Source organism: Nanorana parkeri, unplaced genomic scaffold, assembly GCF_000935625.1.
Source record: "Nanorana parkeri isolate BGI_ZX_2015 unplaced genomic scaffold, ASM93562v1 scaffold127, whole genome shotgun sequence".
Taxonomy (NCBI): domain Eukaryota; kingdom Metazoa; phylum Chordata; class Amphibia; order Anura; family Dicroglossidae; genus Nanorana; species Nanorana parkeri.
In genome coordinates, this window is record NW_017306395.1 from 1,295,399 (window position 1) to 1,309,928 (window position 14,530).

Here is a 14,530-nt window from a genome sequence, read left to right on the forward strand (position 1 = left end):
TGCGTATATATATTTATTTTTGTTGCTTCTCTGTATTGCAGCAAATGGTTACAATGTATAGTCCTGATTACCCAGAATCTATCTAGTCCAGAGTCTTCTCTACTGTTCACTTCCTGCTTGAGTGTACACATCAGTGCTGCATGATTTGGACACTTCCTTATCGGATGTCCATTGGCCAGGGTCTTCTCAGGATCCAGAAGAGGACTGAAGTCAATGAAGGGGACTGGTGCCACTGCACCTATGAATTTGCAGTCCCTTTCCCTGGAAATGCCAGAGGTGAGGAACCAAGAGGGGGAACTTAAGGGAGTATATCTGCCTTCACAAGGTAATGGGAAACAAAATCCTAATAGGATGGGTTAGAGGTGGGTGGGAAAAAATACTTTGACTTGAGTTGGGCTTTCAAGAAACCTGTACTTGAGGGTAAAACGGCTGCCACTGCTGACCTCTCCATCTGGAAATGCTCACTGACTGTCATGTTAAAGCAGTGGCTACATTACTCTCTTGGGAAACGAAAAAATTGGGAGGAATGTCCTCTAATGCAGCACTGCCCCTGGGGTGAGGGCAAAGAAATATCGCTTACAGTACTTGGTGTGCGGCTCCTAAAATGCGGACCGGGGTGTCCAACGTTTTACTGATAGAAAAGACAAAAAATACAGAAGCGCACTACCAAGTGGTGACTGAACTCTCTTGGGCACAGGCCTGGAACAAGTATGCAGATCAAGAATACGAACGTCATGCTGACTATCTAATCTGCACTTTAGTTCCAGGTCAGCGACTCTGAAAAATACTGAAGTTAGAGATGGCCAGGCAGCTAGTATTGACAGGAGGAGATCAATGGCAACATATTTCTTACAACTTAGGTTTCCTTTCAGGTCAGGCTGTCATGTGATGTCCAAGGTTGTATAAGGTATAGCAATCAGCTGCATGTATCTGAATATGAACTAAATCACAGTGCTTTAAATGACCATTAACACTTTTGCAGTGCATTTAAGGCGCACTGTGCTAAGGCAGTCCATTAATTATTATATAGGCTGGCATTGGTCCTTAGCACACACAAAAACTCACCTGCACTCTTTTTGGTAGCACAGCGTACCACAATGCGAATGTCCACAGTATGCACATTTGGGTGTTGTGGTGAGTTATAATGCAAATGCCTATATGTGCATTGGGGTACTATTCAAATTTAATGGCAGTATTGCATATGGCTTGAGTGTTAAATCTGAAGTCCGGAAAAAAAAAAAAAAAAAAAACCCTTGCAGCGGGTTCCTACTGCATGGGTTATCTGCTCGGTTTGCTTGGGGGATGATGAATAAGGTGATATATTTACCTTATTCATTGTTACTGGGCCCCCTGGTCACAGCTCTCTAAATGTAATCTCGTACAATGCAGGACCAGCAATGCATTGTACAGGACGACGGGGAGGGGCCCGTCCACAAACCAGGAGCGTCCAACAGTGGAGGAGAAGAAAGTATGTCTCAGCACACCAGTGGATCTTCATCCAATCACATTATGGACATCAATTGTTGATGTCAGAAAAAGCAACATTTCAGGACCACGCAGAGTCCCTTTATTAGGCATAATCTGTGTGTTTGTCTCTTTATCAGGCATAATGTGCGTGGTCTTAAAATGTTGCTTTTTCTCACATTAAGAATTTACATCTATAAAAATGTGATTGGATGAAAATCAATTTGTGTGCTGGTGACATACTTTCTTCTTGGATTTATCCACAAGGTTACTTCATCACCCATATAAGGGGTATACCAGTCAGATGTGTGGTGGGCTATCTACATGAGATGGTGGAGAAAACCAATCAACACAACCAATCAAGTAACCCCTTTTTATTCTCCGGAGTTCAGCTTTAAGGTACAACATTTATATCACATGCACTGATCATTCAAACATGCATGACAATGGTGTACACTCACTGGCCACTTTATAAGGTACACCTTGCTAGTGCGGTTTTAACTTCAGCAAGTCGTCTTCACCACGTCATAGTGCTTGCAGCATTTTGATCGCACCGGAGCACAGGCACAATGTGCCTTTCGATTTTGTGTGGCCGATCGCATCGCGGCCTGAGGGCGTGGCTACGGTGCCATTCACATTAATGGCCCACCAGGGCCCCTTCCTGCCCCACAAAAAAAGTGAGCCGGCTGGAATGCGATGAAGTGCGTTCCGGCCAGAATCGGACCGGAACGCACTGCATATGGTGTGATCTAACCCTAAATGTATTGAGTTGCTGCCATGTGATTGGCTGATTAGCAATTTGTGTTAGCAAGCAATTGAACAAGTGTACCTAATAAAGTGGACGGTGAATGTATATGCAGCCTAAACTATTTCAAAAACTGAACCTAAAAATTAACTCTTTTTTATACTTCAGGAGTCCAATGAAACACTTTACAGCGTCTCTAATGGGTACAAAGTCTTCACACCTAAAGGGAATGGAATCACTTAAGGTAGAGCAGTTATGTCGCAAATGTAAAATATAACCTAGGTGTTTGCTGGGTAATAAAGCTTAAAAAAAAAAAAGTTTCATGCATGTTTCAGCTGCAGCCACAGCTGGGACCAGACCTCAGCAAAGTGTTTTGTGTTAAAAGGACTGTGGAACTAAAATCTGTATACACTGATGCTACAGATTTCTATTCACTTAGGCTTGTGACCCCAAGGTCCCCCATACCAGCTGCACCTCAGATCAACTTCTGTACTTGGCCTACTGACATTTTTTTGACACACTGAGCATGTAGTAAGATACACAATTTCCTTTTAATAAGAAAATTGTACTTCCATAATGATAATCAACACATGCATGCAAGCAAAATGATGACCAACATCCAGCCCATACCTTTAACAACGCGAGTGTTTAATATAATGATCATTTCAGTGATGGGTAGAATCAGCTTTCAGAAACTGGAAACGCTCATTTGTATTGAACATGTTCTTGTGCATAAACTGAAAGTGAATCTGTCACATGCATTTAGTGTATACATCAAATACAGTAAAATAATTAAAAAAAAAGAAGATCGACGAAAACCTGCCTGCAGCTCCCTTGTCAGTGTGGTACCCATCCCTCAACTTTATGGGCACTTACCACAGAGCCAAGTTCTGCCACTCAGGCACATCCAGTGACAGAGCCCTTGTTGACTCTTGAAAGCAATTTAGATTATTTAAAAGTGATTTGTGGTCACTTCTGATACTTGTTCTTCAGCCAAATTGTTAGGCGTTACAATAACGTGTCATCGGTTTATATAGTGTGTGTGTGTTTCCTTCGTAAGAATGTCAAATAGGAGAAAAAGTTCAGAGATGTTCACAGTCAGAAGGGGGTTTATACCTTGCATGTTGACCTTCCCATTTATGTTTCTCGTCAACAGTCTGTTAGCACAGACACAATTTCCAATATGGCCACTTCATGGGAAATTCACAGGACCCCCCACCCCCTCACACGCAGCACAGTCCTATGTGACCCCATCCCCTCACATGTGGCACAGTCCTATGCGATCCTCGTCCCCTCACACACGGCACAGTCCATTGTGACCCCGTCCTCTCATAGGCAGCACAGTCCCATGTGGCCTAGTCCTCTCACACTCAGCACAGGCCTATGTGACCTAGTCCTCTTACACGCAGCACAGTCCCATGTGACCCCATCCCCACAGCACAGTCGCATGTGACCCCCGTCCCCTCACACACAGCAGAGTCTTATGGAACTCCATCCCCTCACACACAGCACTGTCCTATGTGACCCCTTCTCCTAACATGCAGCACAGTCCTATGTGACCCTGTCCCCTCACACATAGCACAGTCCTATGCGACTCCTTTCCCTCACACACACAGCTCATTTCTATGTGACCCCTGTCCCCTCACACACAGCACAGTTGTGTGTGTGTGTGTGTGTGTGTGTGTGTGTGTGTGTGTGTGTGTGTGTGTATTTTTACAAAAAAGTGTGTGTGTGTGTGTGGGGGTGTGTGTGTGTGTGTGTGTGTGTGTGTGTGTATTTTTAACACACACACACACACACACACACCTTTAAGAAACTATACTTAGTTCAAAATATATATTAAAACGCATTTGTGTGTATTAAGGCAGCTTTCATCTGCATGCCAACCAATCAGCTTCTCTCTTTATTTTAAAAGCTTAACGGAACAAACTGAGGAGATAAGCAGATTGGTTACTACAGGCAATGAGCATGAGAGGAAGCCAAGTCTGACACTATAGTTTTACTCTCAAACTGCTTAGAGTAGCTTCACCTTTACCATAGAAACATCTAAAAAGGTTAAAAAAAATGTTAAAAATTAAATATTTTTAGATCTGCTGTGTGAATAAGAGCAAAGACATATAGTGGGGCTTTCTCAAATTTGACTGCAAAAGCAGGACTACACTTTAAACTGACATCTGTAGCCCTCAGTACTTGTCTACTGATGACCTATTTCACTTTCTTGCTGTAGCGGGTAAATTGATGGTGAATAAACATTTTGACCCAATCAACACGTCCAAGCCAATGCAGAATCGGCTGCCTAACTCACATCTGGATCAATAAGGTGCAACTTGTTTGTTCATCTCCTACACTGGCCATGAAAGGCAGCCAAGTATAGCACTAGGGACTAGGGATATGGATTAAACATGCTCCCAATACCCAAAATGCACTACTCAAGGTAAGGATATTTTTATATCTCTACCGCCTTACAATGTGGAGTCTCGCTGGGCTTTAATAATATGATGCCTGTAGGCAGCAGACGGATTGTGAACAGAGGCAGTTTCATCTGCTAAAAGACGACATAAATCACGGCAAAGAAAGGAGAGGCTGCGGTAAGGTTATCGCCACATAGCCTTCTCCATGAAAGGTTTGCATTAAAGCATTAGTGAAATTAATTCATCTTTCATAAGAGCTTGGAGCAGCATCCGTGATCTATGATAACAACTGATTTCTCACTATGGCTAAGGAAAACATATATTTTGATATGACTCAACCCTGATAGACTACACAAATCTGCTTTTTTAAAATGAGCGAACATTATCTCAAGTGCTGATCCCAAAGGCCTATTCCCTGGCTCATGTCTTGCCAAGCGGCCTCATAAATTTACAGAGAGAGTTTTGTTCATTTTCCATGCTGTGGCTTGTAATTATTTTGAATAACATTATATCTCAATCAAAGTAATTACTTGAAGATAATCCCTACACGGCAGCCATAAAAAGGGAAGAGAGATATCGCTCGGAAGGCGAGTAAAAGATATGTTTTGCATATATTTGAAATCTGTCACAACTCACTGTTTATGACAGCGGAGATAAGACAATTGGGGGCTGTTCAGTAGTTGCTCGTTAACTGAGAGGGGCCATTATCATATATGCAGAGAGTGTGAATGTCCTCACAAAAGGCACAATGGCAGCCATTAACTTTCAATTATGAATTCTGTTTGTCTCAATAAACAGCAGCAGTAAATCAAGAGAAGACCAGATAGTGACACCACACTGAGCTGGAAATTAACTCTATGAAAAAGGCAAAAGACAAAAAGGAGGATAATCTTTACTGCCCCAGACATTATACTTGACTTAAGACCTAATGCTGATAATATTGCACAGTAATACTTTGAGCAAAAGATATACAGAGAACATCTTCACTAAAAAAAAAAAAAAAAAAGTTATAGCAATCAGCTGCATGTATCTGAATATGAACTAAATCACAGTGCTTTAAATGACCATTAACACTTTTGCAGTGCATTTAAGGCGCACTGTGCTAAGGCAGTCCATTAATTATTATATGGGCTGGCAAAAAAGTTATGGAGGGCAGAGAGTATTAAAGTGTACCTGCCATGTAATATGAAATAATTCACTAATCCAGGTAAAGCAGTTTCCTGACAATTAAATCCGGTAAACACAATGCAACTGTGCAAACGGCAGAGAATACACTTCTACATATTAAAATTTAAAGCAATATTAAACTCTCAATCTTTTTGTTCAATAATGAATCCAGGTCAAATATACATTACCATGCAAAGTGTCTTACATTTTTTTCCCAAGCACTTAGTCACCATATTTCCAACTCTCTAAGGGCAACTTCCCCAAACTTCCTGTCCAGTACGTGATCTCAAGGGACAGCAAAGTCTCCAGCAGCTGCCCATTTAGTAGCTAAGAGAAGTGGGAGGGGAGCGGATTGCCTTTCTTAGCCTATGTGTTTGTGAAGACTCACACAGCTCCAAACGACCCTGCAAGGGCAACAGGGTATCAGCCGCCGATGGACAGGTCCGATCTCAGAAGCAAGTTGCTGGAAGACTGCTCAGAGGTACGCCTGCACTTTCCCACACATGGTGCTCTATAATGTATTGCTGGGATTTGTATTCCTCTATAGCTGATGGTTCATTGTGCTGTATATTATACATAGGAATACAAATCCCAGCAATACATTATACACTGTATGTATAGTGTACTATTGCTGGGATTTGTTGTACTCTATAGCTGGTGGTATTCCGCATTGCGCTGTATAGAGGACTACAAATCCCAGCAATAATGCATTATACTGCGCAATGCAAAATACCACCAACTATAGAGGACTACAAATCCCAGGAATAATACATTATACAGTGGTGCAATGCCAAATACCACCATCTATAATGTACTATTGCTGGGATTTGTTGTATTCCTCTATAGCTGGTGGTATTCTGCATTGTGCTGTATAATGTACTGTTGCTGGGATTTGTAGTCCTCTATAGCCGGTGTCATTCTGCATGCATTGCTGTATAATTTTATACTTTTCATTTCACTATATTACACACCACACTTTTGTTTTCTTTTTTACTTCCACCGCTCCAAGCTTGCTCCTGTGATGGACTACACTCTCAATACAAACTAGTAGTCCATTACTGGAGCCATTTTTAAAAATGTATTTGATTTTTTATCCGATTAATCGAACTTAATAATCGGCTAACTAATAGATTTTAAAAATAATCGTTAGCTGCAGCTCTAGACAATAGCAAGTAACAGAGTTCAGACCTCAGTAGCAATGCAGGGTTCAGGGGTCGGTAGAAAGTGATGTAGGGTTCAGGGGTCAGAAGTTACGCAGCCATCACAGCATGCACAAAACTGGCTGTATGTTACTGCAGTTCACTGCCACTGGGGATGTTTGTTTCCCCGGGGACCGACTTCTCAAAATGGGGACTGTTCCTGGGAAATAGGGACTAATTGTAACCTTACCCTACATGACCATGGGTTTCTGAGGAGTTGCTTTAATAGAATTTCTTGCATACAGATTAAAAGGAGAACTATGAGGTAAATGCTTTTTACTCACCTCATAGTTCTAGCCGACCTGTGACAATGAGACTGTCACAGGTCGGCTCAGTAGATCGGGAGGTGAGTGAACACATACCGGCGTTCGCTCACCTCTCGATCCTGTCACAGCTCTCTGCCGTGACAGGGGAAGGGCTGGATTCCCCCCTCCGATCCGCCAGCGCTGACTGGATCGGAGGTATAGCTGGCTCTGCCTCTAGATAGGCAGAGCCAGCTGTTAATCACGCAGCTGGGCGGATCCCGGCATTGAATTGTTGGGCGTCTCAGTATACCGCGAGCTGCAGCTCGCGGTATACTGAGCTTAGGGTGACGGGAGGACGCTAGTTTGTGTCCTCCCGTTACCCTGAGAACTATGGGGAAAAGCCTTAACCCCATAGTTCTCCTTTAAGCAACATTTTTTTAATAGTGCTTGATGGGACTGCAGCTTGTATTTCCATGATTTTGTACTGTGCAACAATCCTTTGAAAACTTTAATGAGTCCTGGTCAGACTGCAAAGGGCTCTGGGAGGAAGTGGTCTTTCAACAATAGAACACTCCATTCTACTTTTTTTTACGGTCCATTTCCAGGAGTTCAGAAGATCAATATACCACCACATAATATATGCCATGGGGGAAATTTAATGGCTCAATCAATTTACCAGTAGAAAGGTTCATGGTTACCTGAAGTGTAACTTTATTGTTCTGTTACGGTCAAAACTGAAAAGCAAAATATCTATAAACACATACTTTTGCCGGTGTGATTTCCCTTAGCATTTGCTAACTTATTTCACTTGCTGCTGCGAATTGCACTTTATTATTAAATAACTAGTTTAGAGCAATGTAATGGTGCAAATAACAGCTGGTATTGTATCACATAATATATTCATACCTCCGGGAAGAACTCTTGCGGAAATTTCTCTTTCTCCAGCATTGGGGTGCTTTCTAATGTGTCTGAGTAGATCTCTTTCCCTGTAACTTTTCTGTACTTTTTTGCTAAAAGGGAACAAAAAACACACAATTATATGCACTTTTGACTTTTCAAGAGTTGCAAGACACATTTTTCAGAACTAGTACAAGCTGTGGTGTGGTGAAATCTCCACAGCCGGAATCACAGCAGTGCTGCAAAGTTATTACAAGAGATTTTCTTTAAAAGAGGTTTCAAGCTGCTCTGTGAAATAACACACTTAAAGTCATATAAAGTTAGTGAACTGCCAATGGCATATCACAGTTGGCAACGGCGAGTACCGAAAAAATTTATCGGTACCCGGTACCAAAATACCGGTATCGGTGCATTCCTATCGCGTTGTTTACCCATATCTTCAGAAAAAAATATCACTTCTACTGTCGTGGTAAACAGACAACCTGCTTCCCTATTTATAATGGTCTGGCCCTCTAGCAACTGCAGAGCGAAATCATAGCTAATTATAGCTAATTTGCCTACAAACGTCAGGTGGTCATAATAATCTGGCCACTCAGTGTGTGTATAAATAACTTTTCTACCGAAAGTTGGGAGATTTCCCTTTCACTTCCTGTCCTGACAGAAGTAGTGTATTAATCCCCAAGAGAAACAAAGACGGCAATAAAAACCTTATAAAGCCTCCAACCAAAACAAATTTAAAAGTTTTGGCTGGAGTTAGGCTTTAAAGGTCAGAGGGGGGACAATGTGATCAGGTGCTCTTCAGTAAAAGTCTGACAGCTGGAGTAAAAATAAATCAAAGTTTTTACCCAGAAATACAATAAAATGTTAACGGCCTTTTAATACTGTTAACAAATGTTTTTTTACTCAACATTACAGATGACTGAGGCTTCTCGTACAGGTAGGGGGGGGGGAAAAAAGAAGTGATTGATGTCAGTAAAACATACGATTGCAATGTCTCAGAAATGCCACTCAAATATCTTAAGAGTGGTGAGACCCTGTACCCTCAATTATAAGAACAGAGGTAATTTGGCTTTCCATGGCTAAGAAAAAAAATACATTAATGAAACCGTATAAATGGAGCCAATTAGTTCATTTCACAGTTATTGCCATTTCATGACATTTCAAATTAATGTGATGTAAAGGGCCGATTAATGTGGTCTGGCCAGATCATTTACAATGGGACATGTTAAAGAAATGAGCCAGCCATAAATATTGTAGGCGACTAATTTGGAAAACAACCAATTTTCTTTTTTTATGTAATCTTGAACAAATGTCAGTGTGAGCTTTATAAGTAAGTGACATTATTCCAGGGAATTACCGATGAGGAGTGTAATATGTCTCAATCCCATCTTTCTATATAAAAAATGGTCAGCCTCTTTCTGCCCAGGGACTGCAGAAAAACCAAACTGAAACAGAAGATGCCCTTACATGGATCAGGAAGGAAAATAAAACTTTAGCCCCTGTTCACAAGTGCGGCCTGTGTGACCACTAGGGATGCACCGATATATCGGCCGAAAATGACACTTTTGGCAAAATGCCTAAAGTGCCTTTTTCTGGCCGATATAGTGGCGCATCCCTGCTTTCTCTCCTCCCCCTGGGCGCCGCTCTGTGTCCCAGCCGAGAGGAGAGAAACTGTCACAGACGGCCGAGCGCTGCGAGAGGAGAGCGCTGTGAGCGGCCGGTGTCTCCTCCCCGCATCGCTCAGCCTCCTGTCACAGATCAGGAGAGAGGTGTGGGCGGAGACAGCTAGCGCTGTCACGAGGCTGAGCTCTCCTCCCGCACCGCCCAGCTTCCTATGACAACTGTCAGGAAGGAGAGCGGGTACAAACACTCAGTGATCGCTGAGTGTTTGTAGTTAATTGAGGACATAGTATGCTTACTATATCCTCAATTATGAATGAATGGGAAGTGCTCTACATCACCGCCTGTTCATTCATGATTGTGGTTATAGCAAACATACAATCTCCAAGTTATGAATGACACAGTGTCCTCAATCTCTTTTTCTATTTTAAAAGGGAAATATCAAAAGGTCTATTTAGAACCCCAATATTACCCCGAAGCCCCTAAAAATGAAGTAAAAAATTAAAATATTTAAAAAAAAAATTAATAAAATATGTACAACATTCAAAAGTTTCTAAAAAAATTTAAAATAAGATGTTCAAATTTTTTTCCCAAAAAGTTAGAATAAAAAACATTTTTTGTTTCGGCCTAACATTTTTATTCATTTCGGTTTCGTTTGGGTTTTGAAATTTTCGTTTCGGTGCACCTTTAGTGATCATGTGTCGTGTTTGGGGTGCTTTGCTGCATGTTCACCTCCACAGCAAGTGTGACCTGGGACTCGGTGAGAGAGACAGTAAGGGGACTGGTGCGGGCCTTTCCTTTTGAAAATGCTAGTTGCCAGGCTGACTTACTAATCCAGTGACGAGTAATTGGTTGGAACAATTATGTAGATAAAACGCCAAGACTTCAGTAGAGAACCAAATCAGAGATGGCCTGACAACAGCATTTTCAGATGGCGGTCAGCATTGACAGTCTACATATTACCTTTAAACATGCATAGATGTAACCTGCCAGGAATTAAGTAATGTGTTTGAAGCTGTTCTATATGCTGCTCTTTAAGCTGGTGAAAACCTAACAACTTAAGTGCAGGAGAGCCATCTTTTGGATACCAACACCTCAAGTTCAACTAAAAGGTACAGAAGATGATTAGCAGTCAGATAGACATTGCACTAACAAGCTCTATTTTCAGGTTTATCGCTATAACTTTTCGGTTACAGCAGTTGTCTAAATATTGGACTGCAGTACAACATGCACCATAGTTAAGGTGCCCATACACTGCACGATTCTCGTACGAGAATCGTGGGAAATCCCGCGATCGTACGAGAATCGTGCAGTGCATGGAAGGCGTGCGACTGTTTCTACTGTACGGTCGCACGTCTTAGTAAGTTGCCTGCTTGTTCGACAATTGCCCGTTTGCAGTCATCGCAAGCCCGCCCCTCATTGCAGTCATCGCAAGCCCGCCCCTCAGGGGGGCGGGCTTGCGATGATTGCAAGTACGATCTGCCTGTCCAAGATGGGCAGATTGTACGTTTTTTAAGTACTTTACAACCCTCGCAAGACAAAAGTCTTGCGAGGGTTGTAAAGTGTATGGGCGCCTTTAGACCCAGTGCTTTTGGTAATTAGCACTCAGTAACAGACCTGATCTGACACACCGAATCGCTTCTTTTGCAATACAAGTGTGAGGACACTTGTGATTAAGAGTGTGGGTGTTTCTCAGCTATGCTCGCATAGATCACTGGAGTTGTAGGGGACAGAGTGAAAAAAAGTATTTAGGTATTTCAAGGTTTTTACCAAGCTACACTGAGCCACAAATAATAATATGTAGAAGTACAGGTCTATAAAGGATAAAAAAGAAAGTGTGAGACTTTAATTTGGATTTTAAATTCTAAATTTGTAGTTACCCTTTTGTTCAAAATTAGGGGAATTTATCAAAACTGGCGCAGACAAAATCTGAAGCAGCTGTGCATGGCAATAAATCAGCATCCACCTTTCATTTTCAAAGCTTAACTGACGAGAGAAGCTGATTGGTTGCCATAGGCATCTGCTCCAGTTTTGATAAATTCCCCCCAGTGTGTCTAATAATTACTTTCTAAAATACCATCAGTTACCCTGACAATGCTGACAAACATCACAATACTGACAAAATCATAAGATTTGCAAAAAAAATGAAACAATTGCAAGATACAACAATTTACTTGTGGCTCTTTGCCTTTAGTTCAGTCTATAAAGTGCACTTGTCACAGATTACAATTTCTGCCGATGGTCTTTTAAAATATCATACACAGATATGTTCTAGGTTCAAGCTCTTTATGAAGCCTCACCAAACATTTTACGATGCACCTCTCAGTAATACATTGGAGTAGTTGCCTATGGCAACCAATCAGCTTCTCTCTTCCATCTGTTCAGTTAAGATTTGAAAATGAAAGAGAGAAGTTGATTGCCATGCACAGCTGCTCCAGATTTTGTCTGCTCCAGATTTGATAAATCCCCTTCAAAGTGTTTAAACTGGTACCAGGACTAAAATGCCTGCGAATACATTCGAAAATCTAGTGGAGCCTCCAGGATACCCCCATTTCTGAACACTTATGTTGCTTGTGAGTATTACATGATTGTTTTTGCACTCGGTGTCAATAAAAGTTTTATCTGCACTAGGGAAGGGGCCTTGTTGGTTTGTGTTTTGTACAGATAGTTTGGTCTCCCTGACTGAAGCAGTGTTGCCTTCATAAGATGCTTGAGAGGGAAACTTGCGTGGCTTGAATATGGGTTTCTGGCATTGGTGTGAAATTGTGCTTATGGAAGTGTTTACTCCTTCCTGCTGGACTATCGCTATGTTCCAAAGCCTTACTGGCCTACCACTACAGCTCTTAAAACTTTTAAGAAGCATTAATATTTGCACTCAAGATCATTCTGTGATCTAGAACACAAACTAACCTTTTTCAGTCACTGCATGTGGTTCCCCGCAAAATGTAGACTAGTTAATTATCCTAGATAGGCGTCTGCAAACCCAACCAAAAATATGTCATGGAGTTCTTCCCTTCACATCCAAAGCCTCCTCTTCCCATCAGAGTCCTCCCCTTTCACATCAGAATCCCATCTTATAATATTTAGCACAATGTGGCTGTGGTAGCATGGCAGAGTGTGGGAGGTGAATCAGGTCTTGGCGGACTTCTGTCTGCTTGGGGGTGGTCATGGATGCATTAGTGTCCTGCATTTCCATGGTCGCTGCTGGCCAACTTGCCTGCACCATGAAAATGCATGGCACTGTGAAAATTTCAAGACACCTCTGACAAAGCCAGAAAGCACGCCAGAGCGTAAAACACTTATGAACTGGTTGATTTTTTTTTTTTTGGTTACAAAATATCAGCAGAAATTTTAAGCTGTTGCTAAGAAGGAACTTGATTCACTGGAGCTATCAATTAACAGTAGGAAAACAAGAATCAAGATTCTTACCTTTAAAGTCGTACTGATATACGTTCTTTAATGACTCATGAAGAAAGTAAAAGCTTCCCAGTGCCTGGAAAAAAAAACATGAAATATTTAAGAAAAAATAAAATACGTGACAACTTAAACAATCTGATCTCAGATCCAAGGCAACATAAAAATAATGTGGCTCCAAATGATTTATGACCTTTTTTTAACATATACAAAAGGATGCAACACTTTTCCAACTGATGCAACTTTACAGCTACCAAAATTCCTGGTTAGAGTCCTAATGGCTAACGCTCAAAGACCCTCAAGCAGAAGTGTTTTTTTCCCTCTGTATGTAGCCTGCTTGTACACTGAATCCATGGGGCCAGCAGGATGTATGCAACAGATCTCTAAGATTTGGGTGAGAGAGGGCAAAATTAAGGACAGAAGGTGCCTGGGCGGGATGGCTTTCATTATTCACAAAGCAACCCAGCACGTACTGCATCCTCCATATTTAGTCCTGTATTGGTGGATTTGTCCACCGACCATCTTTTTGCGACTATTGCCACAATATTTTCTCCAATTTCTGATATTTTTTCCCTTTCTTCAATGTTACCAGTGTGAAGTAATGAGTGCTTCCAACTGCCAGAAGTATTCACTTACCACCCTGCAAGGACACCTATATGACCAGCTCCCTGCAATTAATGCGTACACATTAGCTGTATGGTTAGCACATATTGGTGGCACATGTTTGGCATAGCTGACCTACTTTCAATGTTCAGGTTTAGGCTCTAATAATGGTATACACACTAATGCGATTAAAAAAAAAGTTCATGGGTTTCATTTTTATTGATTCAGACACCATAAACAACAGGAACACTGCCAACCGTGAACATTTAAAGGAAGAGGCTCACGTTTACAGCGCCAAGAAAAATTCCCATAACACTTTACAACAGCTGAATTGCTGCATTGTATCTTTTTACCACAAGAGTGACAGATGCCCAGCTGGCAGGACAGTTTTGGCTGAGTGCTTCCTGCATAATGTATGACAAGCTGCACATCAACAGATTAAACATTTGCTGATTTCTCAAAAGTATCTACACAAGGTCCTGCCCATCTACTTGACATACGAGTTAATCCAAGAGAAGATACTGTCACACACTTAATTGATGGGAACATTTCATTGTGACCTAGGCATTCTGCTTTACTATTAATCCTCTGGTTTCATCTTATATGCAGCTCCCTTGTATATGTCTCTGTCTCTGCTTGTATTATTCTTTATGGTATGTAGCACTACCATTTACACTTTTTAAGTTAAAAGACTGATTATAAAAGACAAACAGTACAAGTGGCTTTTTTTTTACTCTTTTACATTAAAAAACATTCTTATACAAT

The 14,530-nt window shown here is 41.4% G+C and overlaps 1 protein-coding gene across 2 annotated transcripts in view; it reads right to left on the reverse strand.

Annotated features, from left to right (window-relative positions):
- Positions 1-14,530, reverse strand: part of INPP5A (inositol polyphosphate-5-phosphatase A) — a 337,691-nt gene that overhangs the window by 128,780 nt on the left and 194,381 nt on the right. For both annotated transcript variants that reach the window (XM_018553704.1, XM_018553705.1), the window contains exons 5-6: positions 13,178-13,241; positions 8,138-8,241 (exon numbers count right to left, since the gene is read on the reverse strand). In XM_018553704.1, the coding sequence (XP_018409206.1) occupies positions 8,138-8,241; positions 13,178-13,241 (168 nt within the window). The remainder of the gene's footprint in view (positions 1-8,137; positions 8,242-13,177; positions 13,242-14,530) is intronic.